The following is a 26,519-nucleotide window of genomic DNA, read 5'->3' as shown; positions in this document are numbered from 1 at the left end:
AATTTAAGTATGTATACAAACATGTTATGTAATATTGTAATATATGTGTGTAAAATGGATTGACTTTTAAAACCCATCCTGTTGTTTTCTAGTTGGCTGGACTCCTCCCGTTCCCTTATGGAACAAGGCATCCAGGAGGATGAACAGCTGCTGTTACGATTTAAATACTACACTTTTTTTGACTTGAATCCCAAAGTAAGATACTTTTTCTCTTCTGTCTCTCCTTTTGCTTTAATGTGAACGCATGGAAGTGTAAAATTGAGTCATTTAGTTATCAGAAGTAGGGTTCATGTGTATAATCTTCTGTTTCGCTATGTAGGGTTAGAACGATCAATGTATATATACTGTCTTTGGATTTTCGTCTTTTACTTTCTGGCAGGTATGGTCAGCTGCCCCTGAGTTGGCAGGAGTTTGTGGGGGTCTTCCCGCCCAGCACAGTGTGCTCTGCCCCTTTCCATCTACATAAACAAAGGAACAAGAGGAGAGTGGCTCACAGAGCCGGAATCCTTAACGCTTAGGAAGGAAGCCAAGGTTAAGAGCAGGTTCTCATGAACAAGCCCCATGATGGTGCACGCTACACTCCCCACTGCAGGGAAGAGGGACCGTCTGTACCCCAGCTGGCTACCAACTCCCATTACGTGCACACCTGCCGCCTGAAGTTTACTAGGACAACTGAGCGGTGAAGTAAATCCTCTGAATTTCTGCCCCTTCCTCACCCCTGCGTGGCCCTTTTGTGGCACTGTAAGTCAGCACTGAACTGGCCAAATGTAGAAAATGTAAACTGAGTCACCAGCCCCCACGCGCACAGGGTGGTTTTATCCTAGTTTCATGCTTGTTGCTCTTTCCCGTTCATTGCCAGGCACCTGTTTGAGGAGGATGCCTCAGGCCACCTCTTCTGTGTAGACCCTTTTCTCGCGCACGGTGGTGATTCTGCCTGTCGTGGCACTGTCTTCTCCTTGATCCTGATTTGAAGTCTGGTCTTCAAAGGCACATCTCCGCTCCCACTTCTTCCTTAACTGGCATCTTCTTCAAAATAAGCCCTATTCCTTGTCATTTCTGTGGAGCTCCTGCTCAGTCTTTGGTTTAGATCCAACTTAATGCCCATGGCCCTAGCTTGTGTCTAGAGTGCATAACTTCCACTGAGTCATGGCAAAAGAGCGAATTCTGGCTCTTTGAAAAAACCAAACCTTCAGGAGAAACTACCCTACGTCTTCTCCTAAAAGGGAAGGGATTTTTTTGTTTTGATTTTTTTTCAAGGGCACTGTGAATGTCATGTTTGCTTAACTGGTAAGCAGTTCTCTCTGTATGGCTCATGAACAAAACTGATTCGAATCAAACAGCCAAATAGAAGCTGTCCACCCAAAGGTGACAGGAAGACTCAGGCTTTGGGGATACAGCTTTGGGGCATAAGAACAGTGATCCCCAACCTCTTTAGCGTTCCCTTCTCCCCCCTTCTAAAGTAGGGAATGCTATAAATATAACCTAATTGAAGGTTCTTACTATGTGCTGAGTAGAGGGGTACAGAAATTTAAGATGTGGTTCATGTTTTCATAAAACCTACAATCAACTCTAGAAGAACAAAGACATCACCCAGAAAACCATTGTAAAGCTGACAAGGCACCCTACACACGGGAACCAAACTGTGCAGTAGGGTCAGGGAGCTTCTCTTCTCCAGCTTTCAGAAGAGAGATGCAGGCAGGCTGTAGCACTGGGGTAGCAGGTACTGATTGAAATCTCAGATATACAAAAATATTAGAATATACAAAATTTCAAAAATAATATACTTTAAAAATACAAAACCCACCATCCATAAAAGAAAACATTGGTACATTCGTAAAAAATGAAAGTTTTATGCGTGCCAAGAAACATATACAAAGTTTAAAAGTCTTGGCAACACATACAGATAAAAGGTTAATTCCCCTAATAGAGAGCCCCCAGAAATCAATAATAAAAGGACCAACAACCCAGTAGACTAATGATCAAAGGATGGGAACACACAGTTCATAGAAAAGGAACTACAATGGCTTTTAGCCTTGTACTGACAAAGATCAAAAAGTTTCATGCACTATCTTTGCAAGAGTGTTGGGAAAACGGCTCTCTCGTACACTGCTTGTAGGTCAAAGTACAAATTAATCTGATCCCTATGGAGGGCAGTTTGACAATATGTATCAGAATTACAATTCTACATAGCTCTGACCGGGCAAATCCACTCCTTGGTATTTATACACAGTTATACTCAAATATGTGAATTAACATGTCTGCACAAGAACAGCCTTTGCTACATAATTTGAGGAAGAAAATGGGAAACTACCTAAACATCCGTCAGCAGGGAAGTGGTTAAGGACCTTATGATACATCCATACAGTGTTGTAGCTAAGAAGAATGAATCAGGTTTCTTTTGATGTAGAACATATTCAAGGTATATTATCGAGTGAAAAAAAAAAAAAAACAAGGGACAAAACAGTCTATAGAGAAACTACCATTTGTGGGGGGAAAGGAAGGGAAGGAGACTTAACTTTTTATTGTACATTATTTTGTCCCTTTAGGATTCATTCAAAATGAATTTCTTCATTGTGTATTATTTTTGCATTTAAATGTGTGGATTAAAAAAACTTTTATAATTCCAATAATTCACAGTATTTTTTTTTAAAGGTTCAGTAGAGAAAAGGCATGTCAGTTTCAATGAGAATCCTAGAGGACACTGAAAGTCGCCTCACAGCTAATAGGGAATCCTGAGTGATTAGATCTAAATAGTAACCCTTTCCTGAGAGAGTGAAACTGTGGGAGGCAGGTTTTGTTATTTGTTTGTATTGGTTTTGGGTGGAAAGAGAGAGGGGTTCACTGAATTGACTGGAGGGGGAGAAACAGGGATTCAGGCAATGGAGGTGGTAGAAACCACAGCTTCCAGTCTGGGGTTTCTATTTTCAGTAAACCAGAAGACAAAGGAAATCTAGGGCCAAGGAGAAGGCAAGAGTAGCCAATCCCCACCAAGGGAAACATTTGCAATCCCCACCAAGGGAAACATTTGTTTCTAAGTTGGGAAAACCACTGACTGAGTTCTCAAAGAGAAAAAGACCTGTCAGGGTGCCTGTTAATAAGTGACCTGCAGGGGCGCCTGGGTGGCTCAGTCGGTTAAGTGTCCGACTTCGGCTCAAGTCTTGATCTCACAATTTGTGCGTTCGTGCCCCTAATCGGGCTCTGTGCTCACAGCTTAGAGCCTGGAGCCTGCTTCAGATTCTGTGTCCTTCTCTTGGTCTGCCCCTCCCTCCCTCATTCATTCTCTCTCTCTCTCTCTCCCTCTCTCTCTCCCTCTCTCTCTCTCTCTCTCTCTCTAAGAGTAAACATTAAAAATAAATAAGTGACCCATAAAACCTGGGACCTTGTGATGTTCCAGAGCCTCAGGGAGGAACGTGAACAAGCCTCCAAAGAAGAAAATCCAGAGCTCTGCTGGCTCCACAGAGAAATCCAGTATTCCTCAGTGGGAGCCAGGCTTATCCTGTCCTTTCTAACATCTTCTACTAGATCCTGTTCTCCTGATGTCAATTTGTAAATGTAGGTAACTTTTTCTTTCAAGGAATTGTTTTACTTGGCTTCAAGGGAGTGGTGGGGAAATTAGGTTTGTTCAAGTGTGGAAGCTTTAATTTTTTTAAATCTTTACTGACTGCATTGGAGAGAAAAGCCTTATCAGGTGATTTGACTTACTCTCACTAAAAGTCCTACAGCATTAGGATTGTAGACACTGACTGAGTGGCAGACAGACAGATATGATATGACAATCCAATTCAAATTTTAGTGGCTGCACATACTCTTTAGATTTTTGTCTTTAGACTGTTAATTAAGCAGGGGTCTTTGCGCGGGGAGGGGCAGAGATTGTTTAGTTTTTGGTGTGCGTTGTGTGTGTGTGTTTTTTAGTTGTTGTGTCTTGACTGCAGTATAGTGCCATAAAATTCTAATATAATGATTGTTAGTACATTCACGTGGTTGTGCAACCATCACCACAATCCAAAAAAGTTTTGCATCACCCAAAAAAGTTTCCTTATACCCCATTTGTGGTCATTCCCTGCTCCCAGCCCACCACTGGTCTGCTTTCCCTCTCAAGGTTTGCCTTTTCTGGAAGCTTCACATAGATGGAAGCCTCCAGAATATAATCTTGTGCATCTGAACTCTTTGACTCACCATGTTTCTGAGGTCCCCACTACATATCAGTAGTGTGCTCCCTCTTACTGCTCAGTGGCCTCCTGTCATGCATGTGACCCACATTTTGTTGAGGGACATTCACCAGTTCACCAGCTGAGGGACACTGGAGCGTTCCCAGCTCAGGGTTGCCATGAATAACACTGTTGTGAACATTCTCACATGTGTTCTGTTTGGGCTCGTTGGGGGAGGAGACTGGGGCTAGCTCCTGAGGTGTACCATGACACCTGGCAAAGTTCAGGAAGCAAAGACAGACTTTCTTAAGGTTCTTAGTGTTCCAGCATCCGGGATACCACACTTTTGGGTTTTCACTTGTCTTGCCTGGCCAGCAGCGTTAGCACTGTTGAGGAGGAGCTTGCCTGTGGACAGGTCCCGTTTCCTGCTGGACCGACAGCAATGCTGTTGCCGGTTTGGGCTTGCTATGGGTTTTTACCTCCCCTGTCACCTTTCTTCTAGTGTGTATAAGGGTAATGCAAAAGGAAAAATAAACTAATGATAACCAACCTTTGATAAATCTGTTTAGGTGCTCTATCTTTCTGTTCCTCCTCCATACTTTCTTCAACTTTTGTTTAGAGGATATAGTAAATTGTATACTCCCTGTGGGGAGTACAATGGATACAGAGCTGCAGTTTTGCAAGATGAAGAGAGTCCTGTAGGTGGATGGTGGTGATGGGTTTTCCCTCCAGTGGAAGTGGTGATGAAAGAGAGGGGGAAATAACGGAATCGAGATGGGTCTATTTGGCCCCTTGAAGATGCTCTGGAAAATATTTTGAGAAAGTGCTAAGTTCGGAAGTAAAATGAACTGGGGTGGTGGAAAGAGAGAGAGAGGTATTTCCTTCACTTATCTGAATGCAAGTTTATTGTTTCTGATTAACAAGGAATGGCCTCCGTTATTCCAGAATTTTTGTACTGAGGAATATAAATACGTGCCCTCCACCAACACACACACCTACCTGTTTCTTTCTTTAGTATGATGCTGTCCGAATAAACCAACTCTATGAACAAGCCAGGTGGGCCATTCTCTTAGAAGAAATTGACTGCACGGAAGAAGAAATGATGATCTTTGCAGCGTTACAGGTATGAGAACTTCAATACGTTTTTTTCTGGAAGAAAATGAACTTGTTTTCTTAAAGTTTCGTTTTCTTCATACTGTTTTTTTTCTTTGAAGAAAGAATTGAAAATGAGGGGAGTCTATTTAAATTTAAAATACGCCTCATAACCCACACACATGCCCATCTTACATAAGGTGTTAGTCTTGCAATTCTTATCCTCACTACAAGTTCAACCAGTGGTGGGGAAGAATCGAGTTTGAACACAACTAAATATAAATCTCAAAATAATTCAGATTAAAATGTCATCTTCCCTTCATAGGAGAGAGATCTCCTTCCAGGAGATGTTTGTTACTATGAGGGAGTGGGGGGGATTGCCTTCAAAAAGAAGAAATGGCTAATGGATTTATTTGAGTTTATTTGAGTTTATAACATTTCTAAAACCTCTGTTTGCATTGTAGTATCACATTAGCAAACTGTCATTGTCAGCTGAAACACAGGACTTTACACATGAGTCCGAGGTCGACGAAGTAGAAGCAGCACTTTCTAATTTGGAAGTGACCCTAGAAGGTGGAAAAATGGACAATACCTTGGTATGAACTTTTCTGGTAACTCAGAACTGTGGCTGTGTTCTCATGGATTGACAAACGTTAAATGAGTTGTTTTTTTGTTTTTTTGTTTTTTTGTTTTTTTGTTTTTAATTTGAACTAAGAGAAAAATGGCGAGCAAGGGAGAAGGGCAGAGGGAGAGAGAGAAAGAGAATCTTAAGCAGGCTCCATGCCGAGAATATGAAAGCGGTCCCTTCACTCAGGTCTAGAGAGAACTGCCCAGTCCATGGCATGGCTAGCTGTGAGAATGAAGAAGATGCTTTACAGATACAAAGCCTATGATCTACCTAGTCATCATGCGTTGCACCTGGGCAAGGTGGACGCAGTGAGGGCCTTTATTCTGGGACACTGTAAAAAGTTTGTGACACCTACTGACTTCAGGAAATAAACAAAACCTTCCGGTGAAACATAGTAGTACAACTATTTTATCGTATCCTTATCCATGAAATGTGGCCAAAAGCAGCTTTATAATCAGAATGCCTCTCCTATCTGATTCATTCGCTGAATGCCGCCCTTCCTTTAACTTCTTCAAACGGTAGGAGTAAATATTAGTTTAATTCACATTGAATTAGACAGTGGATCCATTGTAACTGAATATAAATAGTAACATAAAAATGAGTCATATGTTCTTAGCTATTTGGTTCATGTTTCCTCATGATTAATTTCCTTCAAATGGGAAATTGGTATCACGCAAACGCAAATATTCTGTACAAACTAAATGCCAAGATTCTGTAGAGATTCAGAGCCCTGTCTCACATTCATGGGAAACACAGGCCCATGAAATTGGAGCTCTCTTTTGTCTACTTCCTCCACTAACTTAGATACACGATGACCATTCTCAGAATAAATGAGAAATTCCCTCCTCCTTCCCTCAATATTTTCATGCGATGCTAAACAGTAGGCTTTTCACTGAGGAGGCAGGCACCAACAGACACTGCAGAATGAACTTTGAACCAGGTTCCTTTTGAGAAGTTAATCAGTGAACTAAACGTAAGGAGAGCTACTCGCTCTGAGGTAGAATTTGTACAATATTTTGTTTGTACATAAAAGTAGCAGTTTCTAACTCAGATTTTTAACTTGAATGGTAGTGTTTGGTCAGTTTTTTTAACCCCTTTTTTCATTTGCATGACACATGATATAAACAGAAAAGTGAAAAAACAAAAAGCAACCTGTAGCTTAACAAATCTGTATTAAATTATCACCCACATCACCACCCAAATCAAGAACTAGAACTTTGTCAGCCACCCAGAAGCCCCTGCACATGCCCCATCCTACTGTCTGCCCTCCTCCACTCCCCAGCCGCTGAGGTAACTGCTAGAAATGTGGCTAGTGTGATTGAGGAACTGAGTTTCTCATTTTATTTAATTTTAATTCAGATTTTAGTAACTCCATGTGATGAGTGGCTATAGTACTCAACAGTGCAGGTATAGAGTATCAACACCACCTAATTACTGCTTATGAAATATTATCTTTTTCCTTAGGAGGACATTACTGATATCCCTCAACTTGCAGATAACCTCAAATTATTTAGGTAAGTCACCTTGAAGGAGAAAGAGGTTGCTCATAACAAAGCCTTGCAGGTAAAGAGTCCAGGAATTTACATTTTTTTAATGTTTATTTATTTTTTGAGAGACAGAGACAGAGTATGAGAGAGGGGGAGTCACAGATTCCGAAGCAGGCTCCAAGCTCTGAGCTGTCAGCACAGAGCCCAACGCGGGGCTCGAACCCATGAACCATGAGATCATGACCTGAGCTGACGTCGGCTGCCTAACCGCCTGAGCCACCCAGGTGCCCCTTTATTTATTTTATTATTTTTTTTTTAATGTTAAATTGAACCTCATTAGTCAGGTTCATGGTTCAAAGGTAAGAGCATGGGCTTTGGTATCAGATAGACAATGGCCTGAATCCTAGCTCAACAACACACACTAGCTGAGTTACCTAGGGCATTGTCATGTATTGGAGCCTCGGTTTCCTAATCTATAAAATACGGATATACCTCCTCTTGGATTTATTGGGGGGAATTAAATGAAATAATATATATGAAGCGTTGAGCATGGTGCCTGGATCACATTAAATGTTCAGTAAATGAGGGTGCCTGGGTGGCTCAGTCGGTTAAGTGTCCCAACTTTGGCTCAGGTCATGATCCCATGGTTTGTGAGTTCCAGCCCATCAGGCTCTGTGCTGACAGCTCAGAGCCTGGAGCCTGCTTCAGATTCTGTCTCTGCCTCTCTCTCTGCTCACCCCACCCCCCACTTGCAGTCTTCCTCTCTCTCTCTCTCAAAAATAAACATTAAAAAAAATTTTTAATGTTCAATAAATGGTGGTGTAAACATGGCCAGTGTTGGCAATTAGTGAACGTATATACTAGACTGGAGTTTCTGTCATGGTCATCTGTGAGGCTCAGGACTTGACATCATTTGAAGGTTCTTTCATGGTTTAAAAATCAATTGTCTCTAGAATGTTGGTGCTGGACTTGCACACAGTGATCTCCCAGGTTTATCTACCTCTGCCTGTTAAGGTGTTTCTGAAAAACTCCCCAGTGACCTCAGATCAATCTGAAACTGTTAAAAAGGCAGAGAATTTTTTTTATTTTGTGGAAAGAAAGGACTGCTACATTTGTGACGGTGCCAGAGTGTGTTAAGATGAAAAGAATAAGACCCCTTTGAAGTTCTATCAGTTATTCATGTCACTTTATGGTTTGTTGACTTTTCTTAACAAGCCGGCACCTCACTGGGTCAGTTGGCCCGAAAAGAAACACAAGTTGCTTTTGGTAATACACGATGCACAAAAAGACTTGGAAAAGTGAACAGTGAATCAGGTATAAATGAGAAACAAGCATCCAAAGGTACCCATATTTGTCACTGGGTTTCTACAGGTTGCTTTTTTTTTTTTTTTTAATGTGTTCATGGGATGTGGTCTCAAACAGTAGGATCATTAATTTAACTTTTGTGGCATAAATGGTTGCAACCACACATATTGTTATAGCCAGAGCTACAGAAAAAAAAGTAATCATTTGAATCCACAAATACATCTTTGTAATTTTTAAACAATCATTCTATGGAGACAGTAGGTTGCCATGTTCTCTGTATAGAGCACATCCAGCTCTTGACAAACCAAATAACCACAGTTCCCTTCCTATAGATGTTTTCAGTGAAGGAGACGATATCCCAGAGTTAAGCCCTATATCCACTTCACTTTAATGTGATTGCTTTGCTCAGGCTCACAAAATTGTCTTCATGTTTCACGGTGGTCACTATATCTACCAAAGGTGTTGAATTTAATAGACAAAATATAGTTCATGGAAGAAAGAAAGAAAGAAAGAAAGAAAGAAAGAAAGAAAGAAGGAAGAAAAGAAAGAAAGAAAGAAAGAAAGAAAGAAAGAAAGAAAGAAAGAAAGAAAGAAAAAGAAAGAAGAAAGAAGATAAGGAAGAAGGAAGCAAAGAAAAAAAGAGACAGGAAGAGAGGAATGGAGCTCTATTCCTGGTGGGTGTGTGACCCATAAAGGCCCTTCGTTTCCTTGGCCTTCCTTTCTTTATCAGTAGAAAAGCACGGAGCTAGTCCTTTGATTTTTAATGTTTCTTTTTCTTTAACAGTGAAGCCCTTTTTTTTTTCCCTAAACAAAATCAGTTGAACCCACTATATAAACACTGGATTTCAGTTTCCAGCAACTGATTTAAATTCACCCAATCTAATGCAAACCTCGGTCTTGCCATAAATACCTAAGAGTGCTAGATAAAGGAAAAATAAAAGAATTGTAAATACAGCGTTGAGGTGAGACTGGGAAAGTCCAGTTTGCAGGAAATACAGAGGAAACCTAATTCTACAAATGAAGCCTCAGATGCACAGATTATCATGGCCTAGGGCTGGGATTTTAGTCCCTGGGCACAGATAGGAGATGAAGTTTTAGGCCTATTGTAAGGCCTAAAGCACAGGACTAAAGCCCGTGCCTAAAAACAAAAACTCACAAGGGCTGCCTTCTGTGTTTAACAGGGAGAGACTGTCCACCAGCCAGGAAGCAGTAAGTTCATCCTTGCATGGGGTTCCGTGTGGGGAAATGAAAAGTCTCTCCGGAGAAAATGGAGCCAAATCCTGTGTCACCCAAGGATGTAGATCTAAATTTAAGTGTCTTACATGATAGGAGAATTCTGGGGAAAAAAAAAAAAAAAAAAAAACCCAGAAACTGGCCCATGACACAAAACCTGTGAAGGCCTAGCAAATGTAATTGCTACCTGGAGGGAAATATCCACAATCTAGCATGCATGGGCCTTATAGAGAAAATAATAACCCTCTAAAAAATGAGCCCCCAATAAAAACTAACCATGTAAGTTCATGAACTACCATAAAGGAAAGATAGCAGACCCAACAAGCAAGAAGATTAGCAGTTTCAATAATTTTAGGTAAGAGAACAATCTGAAAAAAACATAAACTGAGTATGTTTAGAATCCTTAAGGAAATTAAAAGGTAACAATCACCATGAAAGAGAAGAGGCGATATTGAAAAGGAACCAAATAGAAAATCTGGAAACAAAAAACTTAGTCATTGAAATTTAAAACAGAATAGGTGCACTGAATGTCACGTTTAAAAACACAGTTGAAGAGAGAAAACAGAAAGGTAGAAATGGGAAATGTTATCAGTAGAATGAGAAGTTTTCATTTTATATCTACTAGGAGTTCTATAAGAAAATATGGAAGAGAAGCAAGTATTCAAAAAAGAACGCTTGAGAATTTTCCAGAATTGTTAAAGACAAAAATACCTAAATTCAGGAATGGTAAATCCCAAGCAAAATAAATCACTATAGATGCACATATTTTTTTTAATGTTTTTATTTATTTTTGAGACAGAGAGAGGCAGAGCATGAGCAGGGGAGGGGCAGAGAGAGAGGGAGACACAGAATCCGAAGCAGGCTCCAGGCTCCGAGCTGTCAGCCCAGAGCCTGACACGGGCTCGAACTCACAGACTGTGAGATCATGACCTGAGCTGAAGTCGGACGCTTAACCGACTGAGCCACCCAGGTGCCCCTAGATGCACATCTTAAGGCCAGCCATTGATAAGGGAAAGTCTTTAAATCAGAGAGAAAAAAGCAGATTTCCTAGCAAGAAAAACAGCGGAGTGTGTAGCAGACTTTTCGTTGATTGGGAAATATCTTGAAAGTGCTAAGAGAAAGTAGCAATCAGTCTAGAACTTTATGCCCAACCAGCCTTTCAAGATTCTACCTTATGCAAACCCCTAAATATAAACCAGACAAGATACAATTCTATTAGTAAGTTACATATTTAATAAAAAACAATGATTCATGTCCAAACTGTAAGGTGTGACCAGTGTTGGAGAGACTACTTTGGAAACAATTAAATGGCTCCACTAGAGGATACAGAGACAGAAGCCACACATAAAATTCATTCATTACATCATTCACAGACAAGTTACTGTAGGGAAGTAGGCAAGTTACTATAGCAAAGAACATCCCAGGCAGATTTACACAATGTGCTATAGGAGATTATCAGTGAGAGGAATACAAGACCCCAAAAACACAGAGGAATCTTTATAATACTTCATAAAGAGAGAGTGACTATGAAAACCTTTGGTCCCACGAAGAAACACTGGTTATCACATAGAAAAATATCTCTAAGTGGAGTTATGCACTCTTGTTTTTGTTTTTTTTTTTAATTTATTTTTTTGAGAGAGAGAAAGAGAGTGCTAGCAGGGGAGGGGCAGAGAAATAGGGAGACACAGAATCCAAAGCAGGCTCCAGGCTCCAAGCTATTAGCACAGAGCCATACACGGGGCTCAAACTCATGAACCGCGAGATCATGACCTGAGCTGAAGTTGGATGCTTAAGCAACTTAGCCACCCAGGTGCCCCGATACACTCTTGTTTTTTTAAAAGCTGGTGTTCCAAATTTATGGCCTGTGATGACAACTGGCCATCATTAATAAGCCTCCAGATGCTTTCAAAATAAGAAACCTCTCCTTTAAGGAAAAGGTGATTGTGAAATGAGTAAGAACGTAATCAGTATTTGAAAGAGATTAGTGCTATAAAGAGAGCATTATTTGCAAATATTTCCATGGTCATAGTGTTGCCAGTAATGATACTGCCTATTAAAACAGTATTACCTTGCCTTAAAATTTGATCACATCTCTCAGTTAAGCTGACAGTCTGATCAAAAGGGGGGAATTGTTAAAAAGAAAACCACAGGCCCAAAATGGCATCGCTTAGACCACCTCACCAAACTGGGGCTTTATACCTAATTGCAGTTTCAACCTTCCCCAGAAATTAGTCTTAACTGGTCAGTAGAAAATTTTCCAATCAGCACCGCTGAAGTCATCTGTCACATGGGCCTTCCATCTCCCAAAAGATGAGGTTAATTCACCTAACAAGACCTCCTGCCCTTCCGCACCAGGAAGGTGACCTTGCCTAGAACAGGCCTTTCTTTTGCTAATAACTTTCCTACCCCAACTTCCTTCCTGTAACAATCCTCCATTTTGTACCATACCTTAGAGCTCTCCTCCACTTGCTAGATGGGATGATGCCCAATTTATGAATCACTTAATAAAGCCAATTAGACTTTCAAAGTTTAAAAAATAATATTATCTGCACACCTTTAAAACTTGGAAACAGAATTTGTCTGCATTAAACACCATCCAAATGAAGTTCCAGTATTTTTTTTTTTTTTTAAGTTTAAGAAAGAGAGCACACACAAGCAGGGTAGGGACAGAGATTGAGAGAGAGAGAGAGAGAGAGAGAGAGTGAGTCCCAAGCTGGCTCCACACTGTCAGTACAGAGCCCAACGCAGGGCTCCATCCCACAAACTGTGAGACCATGACCTGAGCCGAAATCAAGAGTCGGATGCTCAACCAACTGAGCCACCGAGGTGGACCGAAGTTATAGTGTGTTTTAAACCCACTTATTAAAAATATAAAAATGCAACATATTCTGATTAATCTGCATAAGTGAGTGATTGACATGAGGGAAGATGGAACTCCATAGCTTTGTTTCAACAAAAACCTTCAAAACTAGGTAGATGGCACTATACAATGAACATTGTGATTTAGAGTAAGCATGGCCAATAATGTACTTCCTCAACTGGGATTTATGTAACTGAGTAACAACCTCCCTTTTTAAAACAAACTGAGTTCTTCATATTCATTTTTAATTAATATATTTGTAAAGGTTTTATCATGTATGTTACAAATACTACAAATTAACAATTGTAAATATGTTAAGCGAAGGGTATTATATTTACATAATATACATGGGTAATATTGACCCAGCTCTTGCTTACAAGGTGCCCAGCTCTGACTCACCTCTGCACTTTGCATGTGCTGTTGCTACCTTCTGAAATTTCTCTTCCCTTTTCTCCAATCAAATTCTTACCCATCCTTTATTTTATATTTAAACGCTGTGTCCTCTGTAACTCACCACACTGCACAACCTTGTTCCATGACGTAGCATATTTTATTCATTGATATGTGCATTTCCCTCTTGACCCTATGGGCTCCATGAAGATTCAGAAGACTGCCTCAATGCTTGTGTTTATCATGCCCCATGCAGCCACCTTCTCCACTTCTTCCCCTACACGGTCCTGCTCCAGCCTCTGGAACATGGAATAGGAGCAATAATCATTAGCTTTGGGAGTTAATGGAAGTGCCCTGGAAGACGAACCAAACTGGAAGACGATAGCAGTGGGAATCTTTTGATCCTCTTAAAGTCCAGTTAAAATGGAGCAGCAGAGTTTCATTCTTAATTATGAATAGAAATATTTAAATGCCGGGGCGCCTGGGTGGCGCGGTCGGTTAAGCGTCCGACTTCAGCCAGGTCACGATCTCGCGGTCCGGGAGTTCGAGCCCCGCGTCAGGCTCTGGGCTGATGGCTCAGAGCCTGGAGCCTGTTTCAGATTCTGTGTCTCCCTCTCTCTCTGCCCCTCCCCCGTTCATGCTCTGTCTCTCTCTGTCCCCAAAAAAAAAAAAAAAAAAAAATATTTAAATGCCTAGGACGTAACTGAGACCTTACTATCTTTTGTGTAAAGGCTTGTCTTCTGATTCTATTTTGAAAATACTATTAATTTTGGAGATTCTGATTCTTGGACAAATAACCTTCAAATGCGTTCCTTAGAATTATCGTAACTACAGCTTTCAACATAACAAATATTATTTTGATGCAATGGCTTTCTAAATCTTGGAAATGTTACCTGCATATAATGTTTTTCCATTTTATTTTATACTTTCTGTGTTATACACTGGCTTTTTAATGAACATCTTCTCTCTTATCTTTGTGTGAAGTGTAACACATTTTTAGCTAAGGAAAGACGATGGTTGACATGTTAAAAGTCTTGCCCCAAATGATGTATGAGTGGGGTTAACACAAGGTTTCCTCTCTTCCTCTCATTCTTGAATGCAGAAATCCACTGCTCTAGCATGAGATTCACCCCCACGGCCGGGACTGCTCCACAGAACCATGGACAGCCCATGTTATCTTTTTTCTGACTAGCTGTACCCCCTTTCCCACTTCCCAGCTCTCTCTCATGTTTTCTATTTTCAGTGACCCAATTGAGACCTGCTATTGGCACCACCAACCTTGTCCAGCCCAGAGTACAAAATGTTCCGGCCCCCACAGATATCACTTTTGGAGATCTTCCCCCAAAACATTTTTTAATAACAGCAGAATCTATACAGATTAGCTGTAGGGTTTTTGTGATTTCCATGACTCGGTGGGAATTCTCTGGGGGGTTTCTCTTAAGGATCAAGAGGAAACCACGGAAAACGTTGCTTACTTTTAGATCTAATTTTTAGTCCTGTAACTTGAAAACTGTGTTGTCCATATGGACAGCTTTTTCAGATACAAGAAGTATACTTAAACTACAGGTGTCCCCAGATTCATGGATGTTTCTCAAATAACAGTAATAGTTTATTGAGCACTTCAGTCATGCCAGGTCCTGTGATAAGCACTTTCAGAGATTACCTCTTTCTATCCTCACAGAAGCCCTGTGAGTTGGAGGCTCACAGGGCAGTCACACAGAGGCAGTGCACGTGGCCCAGGCAGATGAAGTGTCTTTCCCAGGGTCACACATTAGGCACCAGCAGAGCCAGAATGGTCTAACTCCTGAGATTCTGCATTTTCTACATATCATATTAAAAACCCCATTTTTGGGGCGCCTGGGTGGCGCAGTCGGTTAAGCGTCCGACTTCAGCCAGGTCACGATCTCGCGGTCCGTGAGTTCGAGCCCCGCGTCGGGCTCTGGGCTGATGGCTCAGAGCCTGGAGCCTGTTTCTGATTCTGTGTCTCCCTCTCTCTCTGCCCCTCCCCTGTTCATGCTCTGTCTCTCTCTGTCCCAAAAATAAATAAACGTTGAAAAAAAAAATTTTTTTTTTAAAAAAACCCATTTTTACTTTTTAGAAATGAGTTAGCAATTTGAAAAGTACTTTCAGAAATAAAGAGTATGTGATATGAACGGGTTTCTAGAGCATCTTGATCCACTTAAAATTTGCAATGTGTCCCTGTGTTTCTAGGTGGTTGTTAAAAGGCTAATTGTACTTTAATTTGCAGGCCCAAGAAGCTAATACTGAAAGCTTTCAAACAATATTGGTTCATCTTTAAAGACACATCTATAGCCTACTTTAAAAATAAGGAGCTTGAACAAGGAGAACCAGTAGAAAAACTAAATCTGAGAGGTAAGAGAGTCCTACATGAAGGTATGGGCTTGTCATGACCCAGCTAGCATGCATATGAAAGCCAAGGTTCCTACCCAGTGAAGCAGGGTTGACTTCCAGAGGAACCGCTCTATCTCACTGGTTTCCACACAGCAGCCTGTCTGCAGCATTCTGCTGTCCTTTCTTCCCCAGTGTGGCCAAGCCTATGAAGTGGTGGTAATTGCTGTCATCAGTGTAGTACATGAGGCCTTGTAGGATCCCGAAAACTTTCTAAATTCCAGGATGGTTCTGTTTAATTCAGTGTCGCTTCAGTTTCTGTACCAATTTCTGAAAGTGGCTGTGAGTGTACTGGTAACTCCATTAACTGAAAATACTTAACCAGTGCACTCAATTTCCTTATTATATGGTGACAGTGAGAAAACTCCCTCTGCCCTGATGTATTTTAAAAGTTTATATTCATCACTCAGTGCTACTATGAGGCAGAATAGCCAAATCAACCTGGAAAATGAATTCAGTTGATGACATGTTTAAAATGATAAGAGGGGTGCCTGGGTGGCTCAGTCGGTTAAGCGGCCGACTTTGGCCCAGGTCATGATCTCGCAGTCCGTGAGTTCGAGCCCCGCATCAGGCTCTGTGCTGACGGCTCAGAGCCTGGAACCTGTTTCAGATTCTGTGTCTCCCTCTCTCTGACCCTCCCCCGTTCATGCTTTGTCTCTCTCTGTCTCAAAAATAAATAAACGTTAAAAAAAAAAATTTTTAATGATAAATAGAAAATAGTTTTTGTTAATCCATGTTAGTTATTCATGAGTCTTATTTAGTTATCCTTTAATTAATGTTGTCTGCTTGCTCCTCAGTTTTTCAAAAGAGAACCAAATCTGAAGGGCTTACGTTCAAAGTGTTTCTTTTAGATGCACATCTGATATTGATATAACAGATTTCTCAGAACTCAGTTTTGTCCCTTCCTTTTATCATTCAGGCTGTGAAGTTGTGCCAGATGTAAATGTAGCAGGGAGAAAATTTGGAATCAAGTTACTAATCCCTGTTGCTGATGGTATGAATGAAGTGTATCTCAGATGTGATCATGTGAGTAAAACCACAAAAATGCTAACTCCCTTCACCTTTATTAAACCTAAGGACAAACCAGCTGAGATGCTTTCTCAAATCAGAACACTCATCAGTCAGCTATTACTTTGTAACAAACAACCACAAAATCAAATGACACATACCAGTAAACCGTGGTCTCTGAAACATCTATGGGCTTGGATGATCCAGCCTTGTGTCAGCTGAACAGATCTGCTTCCGGCCACAGGTCTGGCTAGGCTTGGCTCCTTACTGGAGGTAAGCGCACTGTATTCTGGGTACCCAGCTGCCTGGGGAGGCTCTGCTCATAGTGATGGCGGAAGTGCAAGAGAGGAACTACAAACGTGGCAGACCTCCTAAAACTTGAGCTTTAAGTGAGTACACTGTTATTTCCACCTACGTTCCATCAGCTAATGTTTAGTCCATGGTGAGGCTCAAAGTCAAGAGGTGGGAAATTACACCCTGGCTCCAATGAGACAGATCGTAAAATTACATGGCAAAAGGTGTGGATACCAGGAGGGTGAAGATTGAGGTCAGTAATTCAGCATACCATACTTACTGTTGCTCTGAAGAATTCGACCGTTCATCCGCATCCCCTCAGCTCCTGAGACCACTCCACTTGGTTCCCTGAGGTGAAAAATGAGCACACACATTAAAGAACAATAGAGGCCGCCACTGACTGGTTCAGAGCCCATCAGTGGACCTGATTCCTACTATGGGATTCAAATCTTTAGTAAGAATAGGCCAGGGTAGACATTATATGGGAAATCAGTTAATGATTTTTTTCCTCATGTCCTTCTGTCATAGAGATCAGACATGATATGAAAATGGAAATATACATCAAGCAAGTCTGTCGGGTAGCTTGGGTTTTCATCTGTCTGTGCTCCATGGAGCTCCTGTGTCCTTGGTTTATCTTTAAATGCAAAGTTCTCTGCATGGAATTTATCACAGCTGACATTCCTATTCTCTAGCCCTTTAGCATAGAGAAACTCAACATGGGACTCAAAAGCTTTTGTTGGGTGTTAAATTAGGTGATTGACAGCCACTCAGAACATGTGCCACTTCACATCTTTCCTTGCTTGATAGGTGACAGTTTTGTATATTGTCGAGATAAGAGCCCACCTCCTGCTCTGTTCCCAGCAGGGTGGCTCTGTACTTGAATTTGTGTCTCAGCCCTCTGATGTTTGCTGCAGGAGAATCAGTATGCCCAATGGATGGCTGCCTGCATCTTGGCATCAAAGGGCAAAACCATGGCAGACAGTTCCTACCAGCCAGAGGTTCTCAACATCCTTTCATTTTTGAGGATGAAAAATCGGAACTCAGCATCTCAGGTGGCTTCCAATATCGAAACCATGGACATAAACCCGGAATGTTTTGTGTCGCCTCGGTGTGCGAAAAAACACAAGTCCAAGCAGGTACTGCTAATCTTGTTTGAGTGATTGTTTGCAGTAAATTCTGTATTTTCTGAAGTAAAATGAGGAATTAAAATGATTGAGGCCATCATCATGAAAAAATCAGCTCATGGGGATATTTGACTTTGGACTCCGTATTAGACCATGTTAAGAGATTATTGTTCATTTTGTTAGCGCTGACTACGGCTACCTAAACATGGTAATGTTCCCAGATTTAATTAAAATTATTTAGTCCCCACAAATTAAAACTTTACATTGTGCTTCCATCAGAAGGGGTTAAAAAGTTACGCAAATAGACTGATGTAAGTGGAACCATTGTCCGTGGACACTATATAGACCCTAGAAAGAGGGACCCAGAACTCTCCATCTCCATGAACCTTACAAGTTTATGTGTTGGTTGATCTTGTTCCTTCTTCTCCCCAGTGATTTACATGTTTTGTTTCAGAAGGAGAGAGAGGAAGCGAGAATGAATGAATGGGTGAATGAATGAATGAAAATGAATTCTCTTTGTAGAGCTACAGTTGGGCCTTGCATTTATTTTTCTGACTGGGGATCTGAGCCAAAGGGACAATTATAGAATAGTCACTGTATGCTAAGGACATTTTGATGTCTACCACTTCTGCTTAGCTGGCAGCCCGGATTCTAGAAGCCCACCAGAATGTGGCTCAGATGCCCCTGGTCGAAGCCAAGCTGCGGTTCATCCAGGCATGGCAATCTCTACCTGAATTCGGCCTCACCTACTACCTTGTCAGGTGATTACAATGTTCACTTGCCTCTCTTGCTCTCTATGTGTTTCTGAGTGCCTTTCTTGGATCCCAGTTTCTTCTCAGTCTAGAACATAGAACTCTTTTTATTTTAGAATATTGTCCTTTCACAAATGGCCCAAACACACTGGCTGCCCATAACAATCTGCTATACCTTCTCTTCACAGACCTACCTGGGCTCCCTGCTTCTCCCCTTGTTCCCTAAGTTTTCAAGTTGGCAGCCTGAGTGATCTGTTTAAGATCTGAGTCAAACCATGGCAGCCTCTGCCCAGAACCATCTGAAGGCCTTCTAGCTCACTCAGTGTATAAGCCAAATCCTTACAATGGTCCTACAAGACCTTAGCTCCAGAATTTCACACCTCTGCTCCTCCTTCACTGTGCCCAGCCACGCCAGCCTCTTGTGACAGGTCTTTGAGCACACACACACACACACACACGCACACAAATACATACATACATACGTACATAAAATGCTGCAGCCTTGCACTGGCTATGCCCTCTGCCTACAATACTCTTTCCCCAGATACCCACACAGCACAGTCCCTCACCAGCATCTTTAATCAAGTGGCCTCTCTCACTACAGCCTACAGTTGTAAAACTGTAACCACCCCATTTGCCAGTATTCCCCGTCCCCATTCTGTGTTTTATTTTCCTTTATGATCTTATCTGCCATATATATTTCACTTACTCATGACCCTGTCCCCCCACTAGAATACAAGCTCCATGAAGATAGACATTTTCTATCTACTGAGATCACTACTATATTCCTTGTGCCTAGAACGGCATACACAGTTGGCAATTTTAAATTAATTGACTTGACCCTTTCTTACTTTGCTTTCCCATGGTGTCAGTTTTATGTAAATGATATGTACAGGGCAGCCTTATTAATTCTCTCCATTCTTCATATGTTCTTCATATCACAATAAAAACACCCTTCTTCTGGGGCGCCTGGGTGGCGCAGTCGGTTAAGCGTCCGACTTCAGCCAGGTCACGATCTCGCGGTCCGTGAGTTCGAGCCCCGCGTCGGGCTCTGGGCTGATGGCTCGGAGCCTGGAGCCTGTTTCCGATTCTGTGTCTCCCGCTCTCTCTGCCCCTCCCCCATTCATGCTCTGTCTCTCTCTGTCCCAAAAATAAATAAAAAACATTGAAAAAAAAAAAAAAAAGTTCATATTCTCTTTAAGAAGTTGTATATGAATGAAAATCATATTACAGGAAGCAATTGCTTCTTTTAATTCATATTGATTTTTTTTAGATTTAAAGGAAGCAAGAAAGATGATATTCTGGGAGTTTCCTATAATAGGTTGATTAGAATCGATGCAACCACTGGGATTCCAATTACAACATGGAGATTCACAAATATGAAGCAGTGGAATGTAAACTGGGAAATCCGGCAGGTACAGTGAAAGTTTTTGGTACATTCAGCGTTGAGCCTATATGTGTGTGTTCCATCGGAATTGTACAGTACTCTGTTCATACATTTAGAACTCAGAAACCACAGGCGTATGGCCATTGTCTGCTAAAATAATCACATGCAATTCTGGGCAGTTTCCTAACAAGTACAGGCCGAATGGTTTTGAATTAACACCATGGGTTGGCTTAGTCTCCATATGGACTTGCCATACAGACTCTAAAATTGCTGAGCAATTTGATTAGTTTCCTTCAACTCAGCATAGGATTATGTAAGACTTAGACGGAATTACTTAGTGGAAACTACCTGAGAACTGTCACCCAAAATGAATCCAAAAAGGCCTCATCTAATGGGCTGCCAAGAAGTCCAACTAGTTGAGGACTCAGAGGCTCAACTGCCCACCTGGAGAGCATTCCAGTCCCAAAAACTAAAAACTACTAGAGAAGCAAGTGATGTGAGCAGGGATGACTGAGAAAAGCTTTGCCTCTTGAGTTAAGGGGACCCCAAACCGTCTGCCTCCCGTTAATGGCACCCCAGGAGCTAAGTTCAAGCCAAAGCTATAAGCTGGGAAATTGTAGATCAAGTCAGAGGCACCTTAGCATCCAGATGATTTAACACATTCTGATATTGATAAAGAATCTTTTCTCCTTTGTTTTCTCATTTTTCCAGTAGAAAGCCATCTACCTAGAGGGATGATAAGAGACATACACTGTATTTTAAATTTTTTTAATGTTTATTTTTGGGAGACAGAGCACAAGCAGAGGAGGGACAGAGAGAGAGGGAGACACAGAATCAGAGGTAGGCTCCAGGCTCTGAGCTGCCAGCACAGAGCCCAGTGCCGTGAGATCATGACCTGAGCCGAAATTAGATGCTCAACCAACTGAGCCACCCAAGCACCCCAAACTCACACTTTTTTTTAAAGAACCATGGATTCCTTTCAGTGGAGGCACTCATTTGTAGAATAAAAGTCTGAGATTAGGTGGCCTCTAAGACAGTGGCTCTAAATCCTGGTTGAGTATTAGGATCACCTGGGGAACTTGAAAACACCACTGCCCGGGCCACATCCTAGACCAATCAAATCCCAGTCTCTGGGAGTGGGAGCCTGGCATCAGTAATTTTCAAAAGTCCACTTGGGCAACCAAGGTTTGAGAACCAGTGAAGAATGTTTCTTCTGATTTAGAGTTTGTGACTTTCAGCTGGGAAGGGGTGCAGGGCTGTTGGGTGCAGGAAAATTCAGGGAAGCCTTTTATTCTCCACCAAAAAGTCTGCAAAGTACCCTGCCCCTGGACAGATGGAGTGCTTAGGAAGTTCTTAACATCTAAACAAGAGTGACAGAAAGTATCTATGTGTATTGGGAGTTAGAATGTTTTCCCAAATGTGTAGCAAAGTTGACACCACAAGAGGGCGCAAAGAGAGCAAAGACAAGTTTGCTGTAAGCGTCTAATGGAAGTGGTGATTGTTTTTGGAGTTGTTTTGGAGGGTTTTGTTTTGTTTTTTGTCTGTGGGGTTCTGGGGAGAGAGAGGGAGAGAAATCCCAAGCAGGGGGAGTTATCTGTAAGCCACCTAGGCAGTCCTCAGCTCTGACACCATCACAAGGCGTTTTTTTCTTCATTTTCCTTGTCAGAGTTTAAGCTTACCTGTGTCTTCCTCTTCCAGGTGGCAATCGAATTTGACCAGAATGTCTCCATTGCGTTCACCTGCCTGAGTGCGGATTGCAAGATTGTGCATGAATACATCGGTGGCTACATTTTCCTGTCCACCCGGTCCAAGGACCAGAATGAGACACTTGATGAGGACCTGTTCCACAAGTTGACTGGTGGTCAGGACTGAAGCAAAACAGATCTGCCTACACAGACAGTGAGCCAAGGATGGTCCTCCCTGGACAGATGGGATCCTTGGCTCACCCAATGTGTAGAGTCCAGACTGACAGACAACCATATACTTACCGCTGGTCACTCAGATGAGGATCCTTGCCTCATTTCAAACACACTGCCTAGCATATCCCTTTCCTTTCTTTGCCCTGTCCTACCAGTAACAGAGGAGGCCTCAGTTGCCTTTTCTGTAAAATGGGTAGGTAGAAGACAGGCTAATACTACTATATCCCAGTACGTAGCTACAGTTCTGTGACTTCCAGAACCTGCAAGTGTATGGCTAGAAGTCACCAGTGTGCCTTTCTGCTCCGTTGCTAAGTCAGCGGAAAGACAGAAAGGTTAAAAGCCACATGTAGCCAAGGATCTACCTTATTCCCTAACTCAGGTACGAAAAGAAATCTGTCTTTCCTTAACAGAACTGCTTTTAGTTCCCATATTGTGAAAATGGCAGAGGGAGTCCACACTCACACTTTTTCCCTTATAGGTCAAGGTCTGGGGGAGGGGAGGGGAGAGGTGGGGGTACCTGGTACTAGTTGGTGACAAGGGGTCAGAGCAGTGGCCTGCAGTGTCATCAGTTCACAGTGACTTCTGCAGAGGTGACTGCTGACCCATCTGGTCTTGGACATCGGTCCCCTCAGGTTACTGCTGCCACCTGCAGCTCCTTTTCCATTCCTCGGCCACCTTTAAGTCCTTCCTGATGACACAGGTGACATAGAGGAACAGGGAAATCCATTCCTCAACCCAGCTGCATGTCTCAACTGCTTCTACTCTGAGCTGGGGCTCAGGAAGATGGGTCTAGTTCTCTCTGTTCATAAAAACCACCTCCCTGCATCCAGGCTTACAATGGGGTCTCCGTCCCAGCTGGTCATGGAGAGAAGGACAAACCTCTTCTCCAAGACCACCAAGTTCAGGGGTTGATGGCTTCCTCACTGGCTTCCATCTACATTTGGTAAATTAGGAGCTGATAATAGACCTTTTTTTTTTCTTTTTGCTCTTGTCATCTCTACCTCCAGACATGAGTGTGAGCCAATTAATAACTGCCCTCAATTGTCATTTTCTGTTTTGGTTTGTCAGCTTTGGGAGGAATGGGTTTTGAGAAGGAAATAAGCAGTATCAGGGGTAGTGGGTAATATCAGATAGCATTTAATTATGTTTTTATAAATGTTCTCCTGTCACAGAAAGGACTTGGCTTGCCAGGGTAAAGCAGAGGGTCCATTTCCATTTTGAAATTCTTTTAAGATCCACTGTGCTTTATTTTCCAACTAAGACATTTGAGAAGAGAGATCTCCACTGCTCCAGGAGCCACATTAAGACAGCCCTGTCTAGGGAACCCCAGGCTCTGAGCTGGAAGCTGTTGCTTGAAAGTCCTCTTTCAGCCCCTCCTTTAGAGGTCAATGTTCACGAAAACTCCCCAGGCACCAGCCGAACGTCCAAGGCCCAGCTTAAATCTAGGAAGTGGCTTAGGCACTTGGAAAGTCTGGTCCACATCATAAAGAACTTTGCTTGAAATGTCTTCTATAGAAACTAGTGCTGAGCATACTGTTTTACGTGGTGTTGGTCATTTCTATATAGTCTTAGGCTCTATTATTTTAGAACCTAAGTCAGGTCTAAGCATTAAAATAATGCTGCTTGAGGCCACATGTCACCTGTCTGCTGCGAAGCACAGCTCTATGTAACTTAACCAGAGCTGGACCTTCAGTATAAGTCTCTTCCTTGGCTTTCCATGGTTGCCTGACATTTCTATGAAAACACTCAAAGGAGGTGACTGGTCTTCACCAAACTTTCCAGGGAACACTTCTTCCATGACTATACGACCACATCCCAAGTGTGACCACCAAAGCCTAAATGCTGCTATTCCCAGGAGCAATGTAAGGACTCTTTTTACACTGGGTGCAAAAGGTCATCTGACTTCCTATGATGAAATTTTAAATTAACGTGTCTTTCAGCCTCCCTTCACTTTCTTATCTATACTAGATGGGGAAATCTGCATTTTTTACTATTTTTATGAATTTTTTTAATTAAAAGCTTTATCTGGATTTGAGTATCATCTGGTTGTGTCCTCTCCAGTCTGCTGTCTCTAAACAGGTGAATATTTTCTACCCCCTGAGAAAGGAATGCAACTTTCAAGTTTAATGCGTACTTTTCCGCACGGTTCCAAGATTCGAGCTCATTCCTTACCTGTTGGCTTTAACTCCTTTCCCATTGAAGGTCCCTAGATTTCCTGACATCATAAGCTCTTTTTTCCACATCTACATTTTACAAAAAGCATGAGAGAGCAAAGAAAAACCCAAAGGTGAAGGAGCATCAGAGGGCCTCTGACTTGATGGATGAATGTCCAAAACATTTGGATTTGATTTAGCTGTAGATGGTCCATAACAGGTAGTAATGTGCAGCTTATAGATGTCCCTTCATACAGTTCTCACGTCAACCCATTGTGGGGCAGGAATGGCTTGCCTTCTCATTTCACAAAGGAAGAAATAGGTTCAGAAGGTGAAATAACTTGCCCAAAGCCACACCACCAGTAAGCAAAACCAGAATTCTAAGCCAGGTGTGTCTTACTAACACTGTCCAAAGACCTACACTGTTGGCATTTTGGGTTCTGTCTTTTCAGCCTTTATACCAACTTGTATACTGGTTTCTGGTTTTGTATTTTAATATTATATCTATTAAGTCATTACACATTCATGGAAATTGAATAAGTCATGAGATATTCACTGAGGAAAAAAGAAGAGTAGCTGTTTAACTGCTGGCTGAATGCAAAGTAAGGGGCTATGATCCTGCCTGAAACCAGCTTAAAGCGTCCCCACCTTCACACATTTCCTCCACCTTCCATCCCCCACATCTGACAACCATCAATCTATTCTATGAGTTTGTTTCTTTTAGATTCCACATATAAGTAAGATTATACAATATTTGTCTTTTTCTGCCTGACTTATTTCACCTAGTATGATGCCCTCAAGGTCCATCCATGTTGTTGCAAATGGCAGAATTTCCCTCTTCTTAGTGGCTGAATAATATTCCATCGTGTATATATACATGTATATATATGTATATATACACCTCACATACACACACACACACACACATTTTATCTACATCCATTTACCCAGCAATAGACACTTAGGCTGTTTCTATATCTTGGCTATTGTGAATAATGCTGCAATGAACATGGGAGTACAGATATCTCTTCAAGACAGTTATTGTATTAGCCTGATCAAAAAGGAAACTGAAACAACAAAAACAGAAAATCCAAGCCCCCACCTGAGAGCATATGTCTCCTCATCTGTAAAACAAGGGTTTGGATTGTGCGGTTTCTTACAGCCCTTCGTCTCCAGCATTCCTTGGTTGTGGTTCATTTTCCCCACAATCCAGTTGGGGTACATCCTCCACTCCTATGCACCATGCACACACTTTCCTTCTGAAACTCTAGCATCACTCTGCCAACACGGGCCCATTATTCGAGTCAAACCACGTAGTTCTATAACTCGAATTTCAGGGCAGGTTGACAGGCTGCCCTGACAGTCAAATAAACCACAGGGGCAAAACAGATACCAAGAGGTTAAATGGTTGTGCCAACCAATGTTAGAGCAAGTCAGATCTTGTGTCTGCCTCCCCAGCCAGATAATATCCTCAACAATAGAGTTGTTATTACATGGCTAAAAGAATTACAATGCTAACATGTATTAAGGGGTATCACTTGTGCTTCCCATGAGTCCTCTCAATTCAGCCTCTGCGTAAGGTTAGTATTGTCAGCCTCATTGTACAGATTAGGAAACATGCAGTGGTTGCTGGTAAATACAGGGGGAGACCTGATTCACCCATTTCCTTGGTGTAAAGACTCCCACCGTAGACAGCATGGCATCCGTGAAAACAATTGGGAAGATACCCAGCTCTCTGACAGGGACAAGCCAGCTCTAGCATACACCGGAACTACTGTGTACAGAGTCAAGCAACTTGTATTTTAATAAGCAACTTGTCAAGGTCACCCAACTGGAGTGTTGAAAGCAAGGATTTGAACCTAGACCTCCTGACTTGAGTGGTATTCTCTAGCACCACTCTTGATAATCCTGTGTGAATGGCAAGGCCTCTTGAGTCAAGAGCCCTAGATTGTCTTTATTTGCGATAATCCCTCTTAAGGTGATTTGTCCCCATCCCACCCCAACATACGTCAGTAAGGCCTACAAAACTCCATAGACATTTTTTTTTCCTTCAATTACATTACACCAGATTTCAAATGTCAAAAGAGTGAAATTTTCTACTAAAAAAATTTTTCAGATCCCAATGGCTGGCCCACTTGTCCAATATGGTATCTGATTGCAAATTTGGGTCAGAGGTGGAATTCAGGAGGGTGGGAAAGAGTTCTGCCTTCTTCCCAGCAGAGAAAACACCAACCCATGACCAGAGAAAACCCCATCCACCCCCATCCCCACAAATGGTTGGCCCTGATCCTGCCATTGCATCTAAGTGATTAATGCCAATTCCACCACAG

The 26,519-nt window shown here is 41.9% G+C and overlaps 1 protein-coding gene across 3 annotated transcripts in view; it reads left to right on the top strand.

The window, feature by feature from the left end:
- The window catches only part of FERMT1 (FERM domain containing kindlin 1), a 36,393-nt gene extending 12,327 nt beyond the window's left edge, over positions 1-24,066 (top strand). For all 3 annotated transcript variants that reach the window (XM_045445266.1, XM_045445269.1, XM_045445267.1), the window contains 10 exons: positions 93-195; positions 5,164-5,271; positions 5,705-5,836; positions 7,333-7,382; positions 15,392-15,516; positions 16,472-16,578; positions 17,769-17,990; positions 18,615-18,739; positions 20,004-20,145; positions 21,816-24,066. In XM_045445266.1, the coding sequence (XP_045301222.1) occupies positions 93-195; positions 5,164-5,271; positions 5,705-5,836; positions 7,333-7,382; positions 15,392-15,516; positions 16,472-16,578; positions 17,769-17,990; positions 18,615-18,739; positions 20,004-20,145; positions 21,816-21,989 (1,288 nt within the window). In that variant the 3' untranslated portion in view covers positions 21,990-24,066. The remainder of the gene's footprint in view (positions 1-92; positions 196-5,163; positions 5,272-5,704; positions 5,837-7,332; positions 7,383-15,391; positions 15,517-16,471; positions 16,579-17,768; positions 17,991-18,614; positions 18,740-20,003; positions 20,146-21,815) is intronic.
- The last annotated feature ends 2,453 nt before the right edge of the window (positions 24,067-26,519 follow it).

This window comes from Leopardus geoffroyi, chromosome A3 (genome assembly GCF_018350155.1).
Source record: "Leopardus geoffroyi isolate Oge1 chromosome A3, O.geoffroyi_Oge1_pat1.0, whole genome shotgun sequence".
NCBI classification, from domain to species: Eukaryota; Metazoa; Chordata; class Mammalia; order Carnivora; family Felidae; genus Leopardus; species Leopardus geoffroyi.
Note: the sequence above shows the minus strand (reverse complement) of the source record. Positions and strands in the feature narration are given on the sequence as shown.